This window comes from Zophobas morio, unplaced genomic scaffold (assembly GCF_036711695.1).
Source record: "Zophobas morio isolate AGI-343-1 ecotype UQ-CSIRO unplaced genomic scaffold, CSIRO_AGI_Zmor_V1 ptg000005l, whole genome shotgun sequence".
In the NCBI taxonomy this organism is placed as follows: Eukaryota; Metazoa; Arthropoda; class Insecta; order Coleoptera; family Tenebrionidae; genus Zophobas; species Zophobas morio.
Genome location: NW_026972110.1, coordinates 15576239 through 15594459, shown reverse-complemented (window position 1 = coordinate 15594459; position 18221 = coordinate 15576239). Strand labels below are relative to the sequence as shown.

Below are 18221 nucleotides of genomic sequence, written 5' to 3'. Positions count from 1 at the left end.
AAGCATTGTCGGACGGCCTTTTGAAATCCTTACGAATTTCACTTGTTGCACGTTCCACTTGCCGGTAGTCCGTAGCACAGCGTTCGCCGGAAAAGTCCGGGCACCGGAGTGAGTAAGAAAGCGCACACGGACACTATTAACAACAAACACTTGAAATCATCTGTACAGCCGTGCCGATTATATGTACAAATAAAAATGAAGAGAACCCAACGGCACCACGCCTGCGTCGACCATTGAATTGATAAACATTGGAACTGAAAACGTGTGGGATTCTTGCACGTGAAAGCGCTCCATCCTTGTCTCGTGAAGCCCGTCCATTTGGGTCCGTCCGGAGTCCGAGCTTCTCGCTCGGTCGCGTAAGAGGGATTCCGAGGCGACGTGGTGGAAAATAAGAGTCTTCGAGAGTGTAAGAAACGGTTGTTTTTATCCTGTCGCATAATATGCAGAGGAGTGACTGGGCCATCGCACGGTCGCGTTTCATCATTGCCAAGGCCAGCGAGACACGGTTCCGGGGGTTTATGAATAGCGCTCCTCTTGATTAGGCTTTTCCATTTTCGCGTTACGGTGATGGGGTTTTAACGTTTATGGATTTTGTATTGTGTAAAGTTGCTTGTGCGCACATAGAAAGTTTGTGGGCAGTTTTGACTGACTATCAAGTGTTTATGTTGGCCTTGGTTTGACATTAAAGAGTACGACGGATTCTGTGGAACGAATTTACTGCAAAAACTTTCGGATAGAACTCGTTTGATTTGGACGAATTGTGTGCTAAGTTTAGAATGGAATGATATAACACACGTTTTAAGTCGGAAATAATTACGGTGTGCACATTTTCAAACGCTTTTTTTGACGGTCGATGTTTTGCTTCTAGAGTGATTCAGGAATTTTACCCACATGTGGATGAGGTATTTGACAAGACTGTTTTTCTACAACCACTAAAGGAACTCTTTCTTTATAGTGACATTCATTTTACAAGTGGCTATAAAACCAAAACATTTAAACAATTCAATCAACAATAAACTGCATTCCATGTTTAATATATGTATGCACGCTACGTAACAATTACGTTATTTGTGTCAACAAACAAAAAGAAAACAAGTTTGTCGGAAAAACATTTATGTAGTTTTGAATCGACGCCAATACCATTCCCTTCAAGCAATTTTTATATATCTTTTTTGATTCATTTCAGTATATTGTAATTTTTTTACAGCTGTTTTAAAAGTAAGCTTTTTGCTTTGTTGACATTTTACATAAAAAATTAACCACTTAATTGAGTTCATCTGCACACACACCAAAGGTAGGTATGTAATCATAAAAACAATACGTATCAAAGTTTCAGTTGTACCTAAACAGTTATCAATTTTTTCAACTACTCATTAACTTTTCATTTACTGCGGGTTCGTTTGAGCTTTTTCAGGTTTCAGCTTCGCTTCAGGTCTAGACTTTCGAACCGCGCCTAATGCTTTATTTACATATATGTATAAGCATTTTATAATATTTTATTTTTATTAACTATTAAATTAGAAATTTTGGAAAAACAGTGCTTTTTACTTCCCGAGCGTCAGCAAAGGAAGTATTGTAATCGAGTCCGTCGGCCGAATCTCTACTTTTACATTTTCTCGACCTTTCATGACCCCTACAGGACGAAGAAATAGATCTCCCGTTTCCGTCTGTCTGTCTGTCTGTCCGTCTGTCTGCCGTCACGGATTTATATTAGACAGATAATCTCCGAAAGTACTGGGCCGATTGGTGTCAAATTTTGAATTTATATTAAAAATATCATGCAGAACTAGAGGTCATGAAACGTCCAAAAAAACATAAAACTCGATTACTATACTTCCTTGGCTTACGCTCGGTAAGTAATAGTCTTTCGTTTCCGTCCGTCCGTCTGTCTGTCTGATGTCTGTCTGGATTTTTACTAGACACATAATCTCCGAAACTCTGAACCGATTATTGTAAAATTTTGTATGTGTATTAGGAATATCATGTAGAAGGTAAAACGCTACCAAAATTTGGTTAATCATTCCCACCAACAATTTGATGGAATCATTTCAGAGTTCTATTTTAAAATAATTTAAATGTTATACGATAATACACCTCTATACTTGTTTGTGGGTTACCAATCCGCTTTGAGTTTTTCCCTAAACGGTTAATGTTCACGAAAAAATTAATATAGTAGAATTGTATTTTTTTTTCTTTTTCTTCCGAGCTGTGTATTATGTATGTTTATGACGGCATAACAATAATATTCAAATCATTCTGTTCGACTGTGGCTTAATTAATAATTTTAGTCTTCTCTTTGAGGCAACAAACTTATTCAAATCAAACAAATTTCTACGTGACATTCTTTCGATGTGTAAATAAACACTTGAAGTTAAAGCTTATTATTATTTCTGAGAGGCCATTTGTCCCGTTGGTTATCAATTTTAATTATATTTTACAGTGTCAGTAATTGTGAAATTTGCACAATCCGTTGCCATTTGCGCCCCCATGTTACTTATGCCGCTGGTTTTTACTTTATAGAGGTTACAAATATTTCAAAATCTAATTTTATAATTTTCCAAAGAAGCGAGATTTGTTGGACTTGTACTTCAGGAACGAGGGAAGTTCTATCAAAACAAACTTTGACCAATTTCTTGCGATAACCTCTATGAAGCAAATGATATGAATGCACTGATAAACCACAATTTTCGCGGTACAAACTCATTTTAGATTTAGAGCAAAATTTGGAGATGAAGTAAACGTTTAGGAAATCTTGAAGCATTCGTTTTTTCTATTCCAAAGATAAATTGTGAAATATTGTTACATAATCTTGATTGTTTTTCCAAAAATTTGAACGGTTAGGGTAAAAACTGAACACAATAAACTGCAAATGCAGAAGTGTGTTATATTATAAAATTAAGTAACATTTTTTGACCAAATTGTAAGATGACCCCATCAATTTTTGGCGCCATAATCGGACAAATTTTCTTTTACCGTGCTTCCGATACCCTTTAAATGTTTGGAAAGTACTTGATTTTGCAAAGTTAATTGTAAAATGTTGTCATATAATTTTGATTTTTTTTTTTCAAAAATCTGATGTCTAGGGTAAAAACTTAACAAGGATTCATAAACTACAAGTGCAAGAATATATTATTTTGTAAAATTTAAATAACATGTTCGACAAAATTGAACAAAGACGCCATCAATTTTTGGGAGAGCCAAAAAAGGATAAATTTTGATAAATGCATTACCACGCTTCCTTAATACGTTTGCAAGATTTCCAAGCTTCCGGTTTTGTAATTTTAAGATTAAATTGTAAAATGTTATACAATTGTGATACGGACTCATAAATCACACATACAGGAGAATATTATTTTATAAAATTTAAACTCAAGATGCCGTCATAATTTTTTGAGAAAGGACATAAACGATAGCCTTAAAACGTTTGCAAGATTTCCGAGCATTCGGTTTTGCAGTTTGAAAGTTAAATTGTAAAACATTGTTATACAATTTTGATTTTTTTTTTTCAAAAATTTGAATGACTATGATAAAAAATCAAGACGGCTTCATAAACAACAAGTGTAAGAGTATGTTATTTTCTAAAATTTAAAACATTTGCTATTGTAAAATTTGGGTCCCATTGTTGGCAGCGATAATCAAAATAAGTTTTGTTTAGTGTGTTTAATATAAATTGACAGACAGATAGACAAACGGAAACGGGAGATCTACTTTGCCCTACTCTTGAGTTCATGAAACTTCGAAAAAACATTCATCGGATGGACCCTATTAACATATTCTTCAACTTACGCTCAGGAAGTAAAATGATTTTGTGAACGTGTTTATATATGAGGAATATAAAAAAAAGATCTTTTCACCACAAACGACAAGCTGTCATTTTAAAAATCATCATTGTAAATCACCCCTTATTGTCATTCTGAGTGACATTTCAAAAAAATTTGAAATTTTGGCACTTTGAATTTATTTTGTCATTAATACCAACAGTATCGTTTTAGACAACATTTTTCGCTATCCATGTTTCTGTATATTTAGTTAAGCAAAACAACTCTAAAGTAAAAAGTAAGATTAGTTTTCATATATGTACTCCCAAAAACAATATAATCAACAACATTTTTATTTATATAAAAATTAGTACAAAAATATCCTGTGTATAGCTCCCCAGAATATATTCGTTATTTGTAGGTTTCGCCTGTTGACTGGGTCCGACAAATTCACTCGTATTTGCAAAAGCCTAGTTTCCGGCCTTATGATACAAACAACTATTAACATTCCTTTATTTAATACAATTTTGCCATAAGGTCGTTGATTTTCTAGAATGAAAAAAATAAATAAATTTTAGTCGTTTTTGTCTAATCGTTTTTGTGTAATCTATAAATCAATATTACTGTCTTGCCAATTTTGAAAAAAATCTTGTAAATTCTGCGCCACATTAAACATTTGTTCCCAAATTATAATTTTTTTTTTATCATAAACAAAGCAAAGTTTGCAAAATTTCAAAACCACCTATTTGGTCATTTTAATTTGAACCGTACAATTTTGTTTTGTTGTACCATTTTGATTTTTTTTCCGAAAACGTACATGCATAAGGCGTGGATTAATAAATCACAGGTACAGAGACATATTACTTTGCACAATTTAAGTTCGAATAACTTATTAAAATTTTGAGCTCGCGTCATCAAATTTTTGGCGATGATCATACATATTTTGGTTAGCGTTGTTAGACGACGGTTTTAAAATTAGGACATTGTCTATGTGATAAAATTGCGAACAGACGAAAACGGGACTCTAAATCTAATTCCCCGGCGGAATAAATATCACCGCCTAGAGGGAAGATGTGACGTTTTAGCAATCGTCATGGTATAAAAAAAATCAAAACTTCATATATTTTACAATTACAATTCTAATTGCAGGTATAGATAAAGTCAGATTTGCTTTACTTCCTACATGTAGTTCACAAATGTAGGTGTTGACTATAAATCATTCAGTTTATATTTGGAAATTGTTTTAGCGTTCCTATTTGTTTACAAATTATAAGAACATAAATTTCTTCCAGATCCGCATTTTTGCTTAAAAATGAGAAACTTCTACAAACAAATTCATCACTAAAAAAAACACCTGACCTGACCTGACCTGACCTGACCGTAAACCAAAAAAGTACTCATTGTATATCGGCACACGTTTAACATTTTCTAAAAATAATAATCAAACTGTAACGGATTAAATTCAACAAAAATGAATAAATAGCAAGCAATAAAAACACGATCAAAGGCAGTCATGGATTTTTAAAGATGTGCAAATGCACCGATCAAAGACAGACTTTAAAAAATCCATGACTGTCTTTGATCGTGTTTTTATTGCCCTCGGTTTATGCACGATTTGAATGAATAAATTTACTCGAGTCTATTTGCCTGCTTTCAGAATTATCAATCGATGTAATAAAGCCGTGGGATAATATTACGAGGTTTAAAAATATCCTACAAAAGAGTACTTTGATCGCATTCAGTAAACCCAACTTTAACTATAATGTAAAAGTTCCATTAGCACTCACCTAATTTAATTTCTAGGACTGCTAACACTGTTAGCACAAAAGCCTGTTTTTCAACTTTACACAGTACATAGACAATGCCTGATTACTATGAAACTACATACAGACAAATATTATAACTGCATTAACATGCCCACAAACAACTGTTCTCATATTGTCAACATATGAGAGACCAAATTAAAAGTTGAATACGAGTTTTGCGTGTCATTAAAATTAGTTTACTACCGAACTAAACTACAAATACCTATTTCTGCCAATTTTAGTACAGCGGAAATAATTTGAAAAGTTATAATCATCATATAAATCCAAGTTCCTTAGGGATGACAACCCAGTTGCACAAAACATTAATTCCATTTGTTCTGTTACTTCCTTTAGTATATTCTTCAGAGATCTGAAAAGACAATTTAGACTGGGATATATTTTTTAACCCTCGTCTAGCCATTGTTACACAAATGGAATTCTAAACTAGTATATATCTGGAGAACTCAATTTACTCACTGACCTATTTTCGGCAGAAGCATTATATCGTAGGGACTCCCCCACTAAAGCTCCATTATATTGAAATGCTATTCAACATGCGTGTTTGTCACACTTTCAGTCACAGAATGTAATTATCAAGACGACGAAGTGGGCGAAGAAAGTTAACTAATGGAGTACTGTTCTTTTGAAATTGATTTGCGATCTAAGTAGGCTTGTGTAATTTTAAATATTAGGAATTGTAGGTACAACGTTCAACTTTAACCATTAACATTTCTAGCAGAAAATATTTTTATTTAATATATATTTAATTGAAAGCAACTGACACTAATTCTTAATTCATTTTACAGCTTCTTTCCATATTTTGCTTACAATTATTTTAATATTGTTATTTTGAAAAAGTATTTTTTTTGAAATCCGAGGGCCTCAAACTTCTAAAATATTTGAATCTATAACATAATTTTTATTTTGTCACCGTTGCTTATTCGTTAATTTGCCGAATTGTTCCCTAAATTAATGGATATTAATATAAAGCAGTATTATCGAATATCAGAGTTTGTACACTAGCAAGATTAACAAAGATCCATCCTATGCGATATGTTTCTACATAGACCTCGAGGCAAATACAAGGTAGTAGTATCTCAGGTTCATTATCTAGTGTAAATTTATAAACGTAATGAGCAACTAAATTTAAAGGGTAGTCATTAGTAGATTTCCTCGTACTTGAAAACCCTCATTATACCCAAATCGATATTTTTATAGCCAAAACTCCCAACTTGTAAAGAATCGAAAATTAAATAATTAAGCAATAAAACATCACAATAAACGTAAATGATAAAAAAGTCACGTACTCAAATAACCCACATTCTATTATTAACAAAAATAAGTCGGATCCAAGATAATCCCAAGCAAGAGACGATTAAATAGTGCGCCTTTATTATGTATGCACACAAACATCTAAGCAAACAGCAAAAACATGCGGTTTTAAAATAAGTAAACACTAGTTCATTTCCCTTTCACTGTTGTTTCAGCAACAATGTGGGAGTTCCACGCGGAAAAATGCTTAGTTGAAGGTATGCATTACATTGTCATTGCTGGTCGCCGCTTCGATGCTGAAGTGAGAGAGGGCGCCACCTCCCGAACGGGTTAATAGGTGTCTGTAATGGCGCTTTTCGCCGGTCGATTAGTCGGTTTACTCACCCCTCGTGCATCCCTAAAAAGTATAGCGGCGTGATAAGGATCGAGAAAAGCGTCTGATGCTCTGTGAGGAATGATAGTGCCTAGGGACTGCCGCCGCCTTTCGGTATCTAGAGATCTCTGCCTCAAATGTGCTCCTGCAATAAAAACAGTTTTATCAGAAATTGAAACGTATCCAAACAGAGATGAATAATGCATTATGAGGTGAAGACGTTATCAAACACGTGGCAAGCTCAACATGTTTACTTAAGTTAGACAGCAATTTCTGAAAATTTTTTTCGGTGTTGAAATATATGTGAAGGATTTGGAAAAGTGTCTTAAAATGGTGTACCATAATTTGTTTTACGTGGGCATAGGTTATGGTTTGTTGTAACGACCATGGAGTAAACAATGTACAATGTATAACAATGTAATTTGTTTACAGCGAAAATAATTAGTATGTATGTACCTTGGTAATAATATCCACGATTGATGTTCATCATACTGCTCACCACATGACAAACACACAATTATTGAGAGGAATTCTGTACGTCTGTGTCGATTGTAAATCAAACATCAATTTTATTTGATAACAATAGATAAAAGTGTGATTACCAGAGTAAATTTATTCTCTCACTACAATAAGTGGAAAGGACAATATTTACTGAAAGTGAGATGCGCTAGTTAATCCGTTTTATTGAATATATTTTTTTGTATTAATTTTGCACACGGGCGAATCGATTATAATTCTAACGTGTAGGTAACACGAGTCCAGAACGTAGGTAAACCAAGTTTGAACTTATCATAGTTTGAACTTGTCATAGTTTAAAATTCTGGTGCATTACATGAAACCTTACACATGTTTTGGTAATTATTATCATTGTCTATATGTTTTAGTAATTATTATCATTATCTATATGTGTCAAACCGACTGTTATAGAGGCACCAAAATAACCAGCGCAGAAAAAAAAGGTCATGTTAAAGAGCTAAATTCGAAAGCGAGTGCTTGTCGTGAGTATCGAAAGAACAGGGTTAGTGTGATAAAAAATTTAAGATAAAAACTGTTTTTTTTTCTGCAACGTAAGTGTATGAAAAAATATCGGTTTTAAATATCTTCAGTGCTACAAGAATACAGTGAAGATTAAATTACAAGTCGCAACGTCTTAGTTTATGGACGAATTTAATTTAATTTTGTTTTGTCACCTTGCTATAATGTATTCACGACCCTTTTAGACCGCAGCAAGCCATGGAAATCTAGTAACTTGGTTCGTAATCAACATTAATAAGCTAAAGTTTCTTGAGAAAGACTGACATTCCTTCTGTTGATTTAGGTCGTCACATATTTAAGGTTATAAATTGTGTCAGAAACCTAACTATTGTTGACAACATAATTATCATAAACTCAGATCATCAGAACTTGATAACTTTACTGAATACATATTTATATAAAACGTCGAAATTATTATGTTTTCTTTTACAGGAAGACGAAGATATGCCATTTCAGTAGGGTTGTATTGTCAATGATCGGGGCCAATTTTCAAATCTGAATTATGTACACAACGACGAATGGAAGAACCGTGTAGTAGACCTATGTTTTATCGTGAAGTACAAATGTTACATTTAAAAAAGGGAAAAAACAGCCTCAGGTCTCACGAGAATTTACAGAGCTAAGCGCAGTGTTGGTGAAACTTCAATAAAAAAGTTCCTAGTGTTTTTAAATACATGGCAAAATAAACAAGTTTGTCGATGAACTTTACTCTCTAACTAAAAAACAGAATCAAATTATGAGATTCATATCAAAAATGCATATTCATAAATGCATCGCATAAATAAACTATGTAAGAAAAAACCTATTTACATAGTTTGGAGTGTACTATGTAATCAAACAAGTTATCCTAGTTGAACATATAATTATACTATATCAACTCAAAATACGTGAAATAATAGTTATTTATGTTACAAGTGTTGAAAACGGTCACTTACATACAGCGCTCGACTGCGTCTCGCGCCGTATTCCCGTTCGTAATGCAATGGAGTTTTCACACGAGTATCATACAATATTTTTTGCGTTGCCTTTTTGAAAAAATAACATTTTTCAATCGCTAAAAGAATAAATATTTCTGAACCGAAATTATGTTGGTATTGAATTTATTACCAAATACGTCAAATACCAATCTGTCAATTTGTCCGGTCTAGATTTTGAATTTCAAAGTTGAAATGGAAAATCGTGCACGTATTCAGAAAATTGCAGATAAAGCAACTGCAAATTTGTTGCCTGCAAAATCCGCAGGTCCATATGAAGCCGAATATCAAAAATTCATCAAGTGGTGCGAAGAAAATAAAATACGCGAATTTTCTGAAACGACGCTCTTGGTTTATTTCCAAATTAAGTCGGAAATCATGAAAGCCTCCACACTGTGGACAATATATTCAGTTCTGAAAAGCACTCTTGGCATCAAACATAATATAAATCATTCGAAATTTTATAAATTAACAGCGTTTTTAAAGCGGCAGAATGACACAAGCCCAAGAAGTCTGAAATACTTACCAGTGGAAACATTTTTATATACGGCTCCAGATCAGAGAGAATCTTATGATTATGATTCAGCGTGAGGTTGCGAATAACGTCAAGTTTAAACGGTTTTTTTTAATTAACAAGAACTACTAACAAACAGTAATAACATAATAGTTGTCAACAACATAAACCAAACCACCGATAGTGTCAACTGTCAAATTACTACAAATCTGAATTTTGATCAACAAATTCCCCTATTTAAGATTACAACGTAAATTGCACTTTTTTTAAATTTCAAGCCACTTTTTGTTATAATAACTTTAGATACATGATTATCAATTAGTAGTAATTACTTTGTGACAATCAATTTATTTTTTCAAAGCTTAAATTCCTCGTTTGTATTTTGCGGCACTAGATCCTTTTTCATTGCCATTACGACACGCCACGTGTCAACGTAAAATGTCAATTACAACTATGGCAGCGCAAAAAAAACTTTTTGAGAACAATAAAAACACGGTCAAGTCATGGATTTCCGAACATTTGTCTTTGATAGAATTTTGGTCTTGTCAGATTACTGCAAAGCTGTCTTTGATCGTGTTTTTATTGTTCTCTTGACATATGTGGCCAAAGTTATTTTAAAATAAGAATTGTTGACTATATCCGGGCTCATGGCCTGCTCTGCTCCCTTTAATTTTATTATTTAGTGTAATTCATTAGAATATAGGAAACTAATTAATACACTAGAGGCACAATACGCAGAGGATGGAAATTCGAACGATTTTGTTTTCAAAGTACATTATGGTAAACAGTTATCTAAGTTATTACCAATTCAAATATTCAAACAACGCCTCATACTTGTATCTACACTGACAGTTTAGAAATTCAGAATATGATAGTGGCCACTTTGTGTTAATCGAATTGTTAGTTACAAAAATATGATGGTAAATTTTAAATTCTGTCTATCGCTTTGAGCATGATTATGCTGCTCTAGAAAATTACCACCACGCCAGTGTTATTTTTCACCATACATATTTAAGAGAACATTTTTTTAGTAAAACTATTATTTGAGTAGATAGCATCAGTGAGACGACCTTGGCGTGAACTTAATTAAATTACTTCTATAGCACTATGTCCGTAAAATTTGGTTTAATTTAGACAAAAAAAAAAAAAAAATCAGGAGTGCAATTTGAGAACAATGCATTTTTTAGTTTTTGCACGGGGTGCATTTTTGGAATGTCTGTGAATATTTTAGATTGATGACGTCAGACTCGTGGTGCTGTCGATAATTGTTTTTCTATAATTTAAAAGAAGAGAAAACTAGATGGTCAAAATATAAAAAAATTACTATTTTGTAAAAAAATACAAAAATTATGGAACAACTAAAATTAGACTTTTTTAAAGACGTTCACCAAGTCACATGATTTTCACACAATCTGGAAAGTATCTATAGAATTTTTCTGTAGGTGGAAGACTCGAAATCACTAATAAGTGTGAAAACTATTCTATATTTCTACTCTTGAATGAACTTAATTAACTGAGATTTATGTAAGTTCATGGAAGGTCATATATGTGATAGACGACTAATTTGTTGTTCGCGCTCCAACCCTGACATTACGTAAATCTCAAGGATCTTTGTCAGCGCGGTTGTTTGAGCATTGCTGGCCTAAATGACACTAATAAATTATAAAATTTGGTTAGTGTATAGGCGTAATGCACGAAAAATAAAAACCTTGGTTTACAGTGTGAATTATTCAGAAGTTACTGCATATGTTCTATCCGAATCTAAAGTGTCAATGTCCCTAGATGGAAAATATTATCCAAAGAGAGCAAAATATAAAGACCGTAATGATGCGGCGCACTATCTTGTTGAAATCAAATTTGGGCATCATGGACACTGGGTTCTTCATCATTCGAAAGTAGAACTTTTCTCAACTCGTTTTCTACAAGGATCACTGAATTGAGCACGACTTCATGTTATGATCATATAATTAACGTAATTTTTTAAAAATTTTTCGACAAAACATCTCCAAAACGTATGAACTAGTCCCTAATGCATTCTTTTAGATTCCTTTAAAAATTGGAAAAAGTAGTAAGTTGTATTTCACACCAGAATTAAAGCTCTATCAAAATAAACCAGGAAACCGCAACAAATTGATGTGTCATAGACCTCATTAAAAAAGTTAAAAATTACGCACTCAAACCATAATCCATCAAATCTCGAGATATCCACACAACACAAACCTTGCTTAGTACAATACCCTTGATGCTTCCAAATCGTGAAACCTGTCATCGCTAATCCTAGTGTCACTGTCCATCCTAACTCAGCCCTCAATCCACACCAAGCCGCATGCTCTAATAGAAACCCTCAAGAAGCGCTATTGTGTAACTTTAATTGTCTATAATCTATAACAATGGCCCGTAACAAAATTACAGCATCAAATACTGATGTAAATGGAACCTGATTGATTAATTTATCAACGCTAAAACCACCTAAATAGCTCCACAAGAACGGGGCTATTTTTGCGATCCGCCCACGTTAATTTGGACCCAATTTGATGAAAATTAAAGCGCAGCCTGCGTGCTCTTACAACAAAGTAACTTTTACGCGACTTTATAATGACAAAGTTATAATTAAATTAAACGCCAACATAAAACCGATCAGATACTCTAATGTCGATTCCCGTTAACCTACCCTCTTTGAGTATTGCATCGTAAATCCTATACGTAGTCTCGCAATCGCTCAAAACTCGCTTTCCTGTAGCCGCATCCAGCGATTTGCTCCTGCTCCTGAAATCATCTTCGTACTTGTTCCCGTTTTCGGTGCAGGAATTTCGGCGGTAGGAGGAATCCGATCTCCAGTTGTGGACTTTTTTGCCGAAATGCCTAATTAACTCTTGAATGGAATGGTGGTGGTGGTTGTGGTTTTTGTGGAAGAAGTTGTTTTTCGGGGACGATGAATAGTCTACTTTTGGAGAGCCCCCCAATGATGAGTTGCTTGTACTGCTGTCATGGGGAGAGTCTTTATTGGGGGTTTCCGGGTAAGAGTCCACGTTGATACCGAATGTGGGACCCGCATTTCCGTGATGGCAATGATGGTTGTGGTGGTGAACGTAGTATTTACTATGTCCATGGAAGTGCTGCGGCGTATTTAGGTGCAGTAAATTGGTGAAGCTCTGCATCTTTAGCCCATAGCCGAAGTGTGTTGGATTATGTTGGTTTTATTTTGGACAACACTGGAAATTACGTCCGTCGTGAACACTATGAGAGTATTTCAGGTTCTGTTCGGTAATTTACCGGAAATCTACGCACTGTGAGACATTTAAGAATTAATCGGATTTCATAAAAGTCAATTGATCAATTAAAAGGTTCCTGTAAATCTACATTTAGTTTAACCAACTGGAAAAAATGGCCTCTCAGCACTAATAGCAAGCTTAACGTCAAGTGTTTATATTTATACATCGAACGAATATTATATAGAAATTAGTTTGATTTAAATTAGTTTGTCTCCTCAAAACAAAAGAGATTATTAATTATTAATTTAATTTTTATTAAATTATTAATTGACAATTGAACAAAATGTTGTGAATATTATATTTGTTATTTTATCATTCTCGTTCTTAATTTAATCATTAAAAAAATTGTGATGACGTGATCAACATTCGCAATATTACTCATAGCACAAAATGCGAATTAATTCATTATATCTAATCATTAAATAAAAACAAATACGTAGATCACGTGTACATCATATCACAGTAACGATAAAGATTGATATTATCTGCTTTACTTGAATATAACGTCATGGCAATAATACATACCTAATAATACCACAGTCTGTATAAATATTATGTTCTATTTTGCAAATAGTTTTTCGATATCTACATCAATTTTTCTTATCGTTAAGAGATACGAGTATCTAAATAACAACTTGAAATATTTATTTTTAAGGTAACTTCTCGTTGTAAAGAAATGTTTAGTGTAGGTGAACTAAAAACACTTCATGTTCCATTATTTGTTATCTCAGCCTCGGTAATTACCAATTACTTACAAGCAATAGTTCACTCGACTTTGCCTTTTCATACGAAAACTTCATGCAAGTTTCCTTCAATTGTTGGTGACCTCTAAATCAAAACCATTTATTTAAATGATTTTGTACACTACTACAACTGGTTCTTTACAAACCATTTCTTTATTTTAAACTTAAAGTAATAAAATTTTCACAAAAAGTTATTTCAGGTGCCAGTTTTGTCAAGAAGCTATTAATATCCACTAAATATAGAAAACAAGTCCCAGTATAGAACAAACAAATCAAAAAAGTTTATGATTGTACAGCATATTTGCTTTTATCTAGTGTATAAATAGTACAAAGTCCGATTATTATTTTTGACTTTCTGAACGATTATGAGCACACGTCTTCACCAAAAATGAAAAGCACACACTGTACCTGAAAATTAATGTTGCTGAAGGAGTACTTGATTTAATTACATATGTATTAAACATTGATGTGGCTGCTTTGAAACGTAGATATTATTACAATGGATCCCTTTATTAGAGGCTCAACATTTACATGTAATTACTGATAAAGCCCTCAGAACTGAACTACAACGCATCGACGACTATTCTAAATACAAGAATGTACGCTTTACACAATGTACATGTGTAATTTATCCTTGCTTCGATCGAATCTTGCAAAATTAAAATATTTATACAAGGGTTGTTCTGTGACGCGATTGTTAAAAATAAATGTCCTTTAAAATTAATGTATTAAAAACACACCCTACAAAACTGGACTCACATTGTCCTTTTAGGTAAATTTTATACAAAATATGTAAGTTTTATAAAAGTAATGATGTGTGGTATACAGCTTTCGTAATTAAGAAATCAACATTTATTAAAAGTCGAATGAAAGCATTATTAGCTGTAGGTATAAAGTTTACTTACAACGCAATAATATGTAACATGTAAGCACGCAAGCACAACAACACACGCTTATAACGCAAAACATTGTTTTTATCAATCCAATTATTATTATTTGAAAATACATAATTTCAACAAAAATGATTTTACTTTATGTTAATTAAAAAAATTGCTCGAATGAAATAATCATAGTGTTTTTTATCTTTTTATCCCTTTGAACTGATCCTTGATCATTTATTTTTCATCCTGCGAAATTTCTCACCTTTCAGAAAATAGCGGCAAGAGGTTAAGAATATTTGAACTACCAGACACGTGTCAGACACATAAGTGGCACTTAGTATCACTAACCAACGTAATCAAATACGAGTACAATAAGAAATAAAGAATAAACAAATAAAGAATTATACGTTAATTTATGGTTTGACCATTACTATACGTTAAAGTTTGTTTTGTATGTTCGCCGTAGTGAACTACTTAAATGTAAGCAAAAACTTCAAAAATTATATACAGATCGTTGTTGACTTAGTAACAACATTGTAAGTATTTGTAAGTGAAATGTTAAAAACTAAAATGCTGTGTTGCCAAGTATCGAACAAATTGATACGAAACAAGGATTTGTTCCTGAAGTACGTTGTCAAACATTGTTTGTATTATTTGTATTAATGCACTGACTATCTATCCGTAAACAATAGCGGTTTCCTAGAACATGGAAAGATAGGTCGGCCATTTCCGTCTGTCGCTTGTCGATGATTTTGTTACCAAGACTACTAAACTGGGTGTTATAAAATTTGAGATGTATTTTAAGGGACAGTGGTAAAACACTAATCAAATTTGTTTGATCATTGTCATCAAAATTTTGAGACGTGGTCTCGAAATTTTGCTAGATAAATCCTATTTAAAATTTACAAATTATTCGATATATTTCTTTACCTGTGATTTATTCACCTATTAATCCACGCCTATTTTTAGCTTTACGTAAGTCAATTAAAAAAAAAAAAAAAATCGTGCAGATCGTCCATCAGAATTCATCTGATTACCTAATCTCAAAATTTTGAATCTCACCTAAAATTTCTAGATTTCTTAATTTGTGTTTTAACATCGTATCCATACATATTTTTTTATTGTAAGCAATTACCGTGTTGATTAAATCATAAATAGTTCACCTATTGTTACTACGACATTGTCTATATCCAAGTGGGTATATTTGTCCCCATTAAAAAGTTTATGACGTCTTCATAAACTTTGTTAATAAAATCTTACTTGAAACATTCTACAGAGTATAGTTGCATACTAAACTCGAATTTTTTTGAACACAGGAATTAACAAAACATTAAATTTCTAGAATTAAATTTTACAAGTTGTCTACGAAACGAGACTTGTTTGATTGACTGTGCTTCAGAGACGAGGGAATTATTGTTTAAACCAATTTTTACTCTTATAAAATAAATATTTCCTATATATTTTCCAATATTTTTATTTCTCGAGCGTAATTTAAGGAAGCATTGTAATAGGGTCCATTGGGAGAGCGGCTACTTTCATGTTTCCCGACGTTTCATAACCTCAAGTGTGAAAAATTTATCAAACTGTAAAAATGAAAAATTGCAAAATTATTAAATTGGAAAATCTGATACTGAAAAATCAAAAGCTGAAAAACTGATTTATTAAAAACTAGACAACCGAAAACTCCAAAATTTGTAAAAATATAAAATTATAAAATAAAAAAAATGGGATAATTGGTTAATTGTAAAATTGAAAAATTATTGAACTGTAAAACTGAAAAATTGCATAAATATAAAACTGAAAATCGAAATTGAAACTCGGATAAAAATCAAAAACTGAATACTTGAAAAACCAAAAATTTTAAAAACGAAGAATTATAAAATGAAAATTGAAAAAATTGATTCATTAAAAACCAAAATTTTCCGAAATCCGATAATTATAAAAATACAAAATTAAATTTTTTTAAAAAATTCAAAATTACAAAATTAAAAATTTTGATAATTGTAAAAATCAACAAATTATGACTGTTAGTCTGAAAAAATTCAAAAATATAAAATTGAAAATCGAATAATTTAAAATTGAAAAATTAAAAAATGAGGTAGGTATTGTAAAATAAAAAAATTTCATCATTTAAAATTTGAAAAATTGCGGAATTATGAAATTAAAAATAAAAAAATTGGAAGAACGAAACAATGACGTTTGCAAAATCAAAAATTAAATAAATAATTGAAAAAATAGAAGAATATAAAATTGAAAAATGAAGTAATTGTAAAATAGAAAAATAAGAACATTTAAAAATCAAAAAATTGCTAAATTATGAAATTAAAAAGCAAAATATTAGAAAATCGAAATATGTGATGAAATTCGGATAGCTGCAAGATCAAAAATTGAATAACTGAAACACGAAAAATTTTAAAAACGAAGAATGTATATAAAATTGAAAACTGAGAAACTGATTAATAAAAACCGAATAATTGGGGCATCCAAAAATTGTAAAAATGCAAACTTAAAAATTCAAATAGGTGTAAAACTGAAAAATTGTATACCTTTAAAACGAAAAACTGTAAAATGATGAAACAGAAAAACGAAAATTTTGAAAAATTGTGAAATTACAAAATTAAAATTTGGATAATTGTAAACTTGAAGATTTATTAAATTGTAAAAATGAAAAATTGCAAAATTATTAAAAATCAAAAGCTAAACAATTGATTTATTAAAATCTAGACGATTGAGAAAGCGACAAATTGTAAAAATATAAAACTGAAAAATGAAAAAATTGTTTAATTACAAAATTCTAAATTTGGATAATTGTAGTTTTTGAAAAATTATAAACTGTAAAACTGAAAAATTCCATAAATATAAAATTGAAAATCAAATAAAATTTAAAATCTAAAAACTGAGAAACTATAACACTGAAAAATCAGCAACCTGAAAAATTGAAAATCCAAATTTTGTGAAATTAAAATCCAAAAAATTAAAAAATCAAAAATTGAATGAGAAACGAAACATTTTTAAAACGAGAAGTTATAAAAATGAAAATTGAAAAATGGATTCATTAAAAATTTTAGAAATCGAAAAGTTTTACGAAACTGAAAAATAAAAAAAAATTGCAAAAATACAAAATAGAAGATTGTATGATTGTAAAATCGAAAAATGTTTAAACTGTAAATCTGAAAAAAAGCAAAAATATTAAATTGAAAATCGAGTTATTTAAAATCGAAAAATTTAAAGTGATGTAAATGTAAAAAAGAAAAATTACGACGTTTAAAAATCGAAAAATTGCAAAACTATTAAATTAAAAAATTATAAACTTGAAAAATTGAAAATCGAAATTTAAGAAAAATTAAAAATCAAAATTCAAAATAAAAATATAATAAGGTAGAGCTAATTGAAAAAACAAAAATTTTAAAAACGAAGATTATAAAACTGAAAGCTAAGAATTCGAAAAACTGTAAAATAATTAAACTGAAAAATTAAAAACTTGAAAAACTGAAACTGAAAGTTTGAAAATTAAAAATCAAAAAAATACAAAACTTGAAACATTCTACATAAAATAGTTTCATACCAAATCCGAATTTTTTTTCTTTAATATAT

General features: G+C 31.3%; 1 protein-coding gene across 4 annotated transcripts in view; it reads right to left on the bottom strand.

Annotated features, from left to right (window-relative positions):
• Positions 1–18221, bottom strand: part of LOC135122843 (5'-AMP-activated protein kinase subunit gamma-2-like) — a 120944-nt gene that overhangs the window by 34560 nt on the left and 68163 nt on the right. For all 4 annotated transcript variants that reach the window (XM_064047296.1, XM_064047294.1, XM_064047293.1 and 1 more), the window contains exon 6: positions 7220–7353. In XM_064047296.1, coding sequence (XP_063903366.1) covers positions 7220–7353 — 134 coding nt within the window. The remainder of the gene's footprint in view (positions 1–7219; positions 7354–18221) is intronic.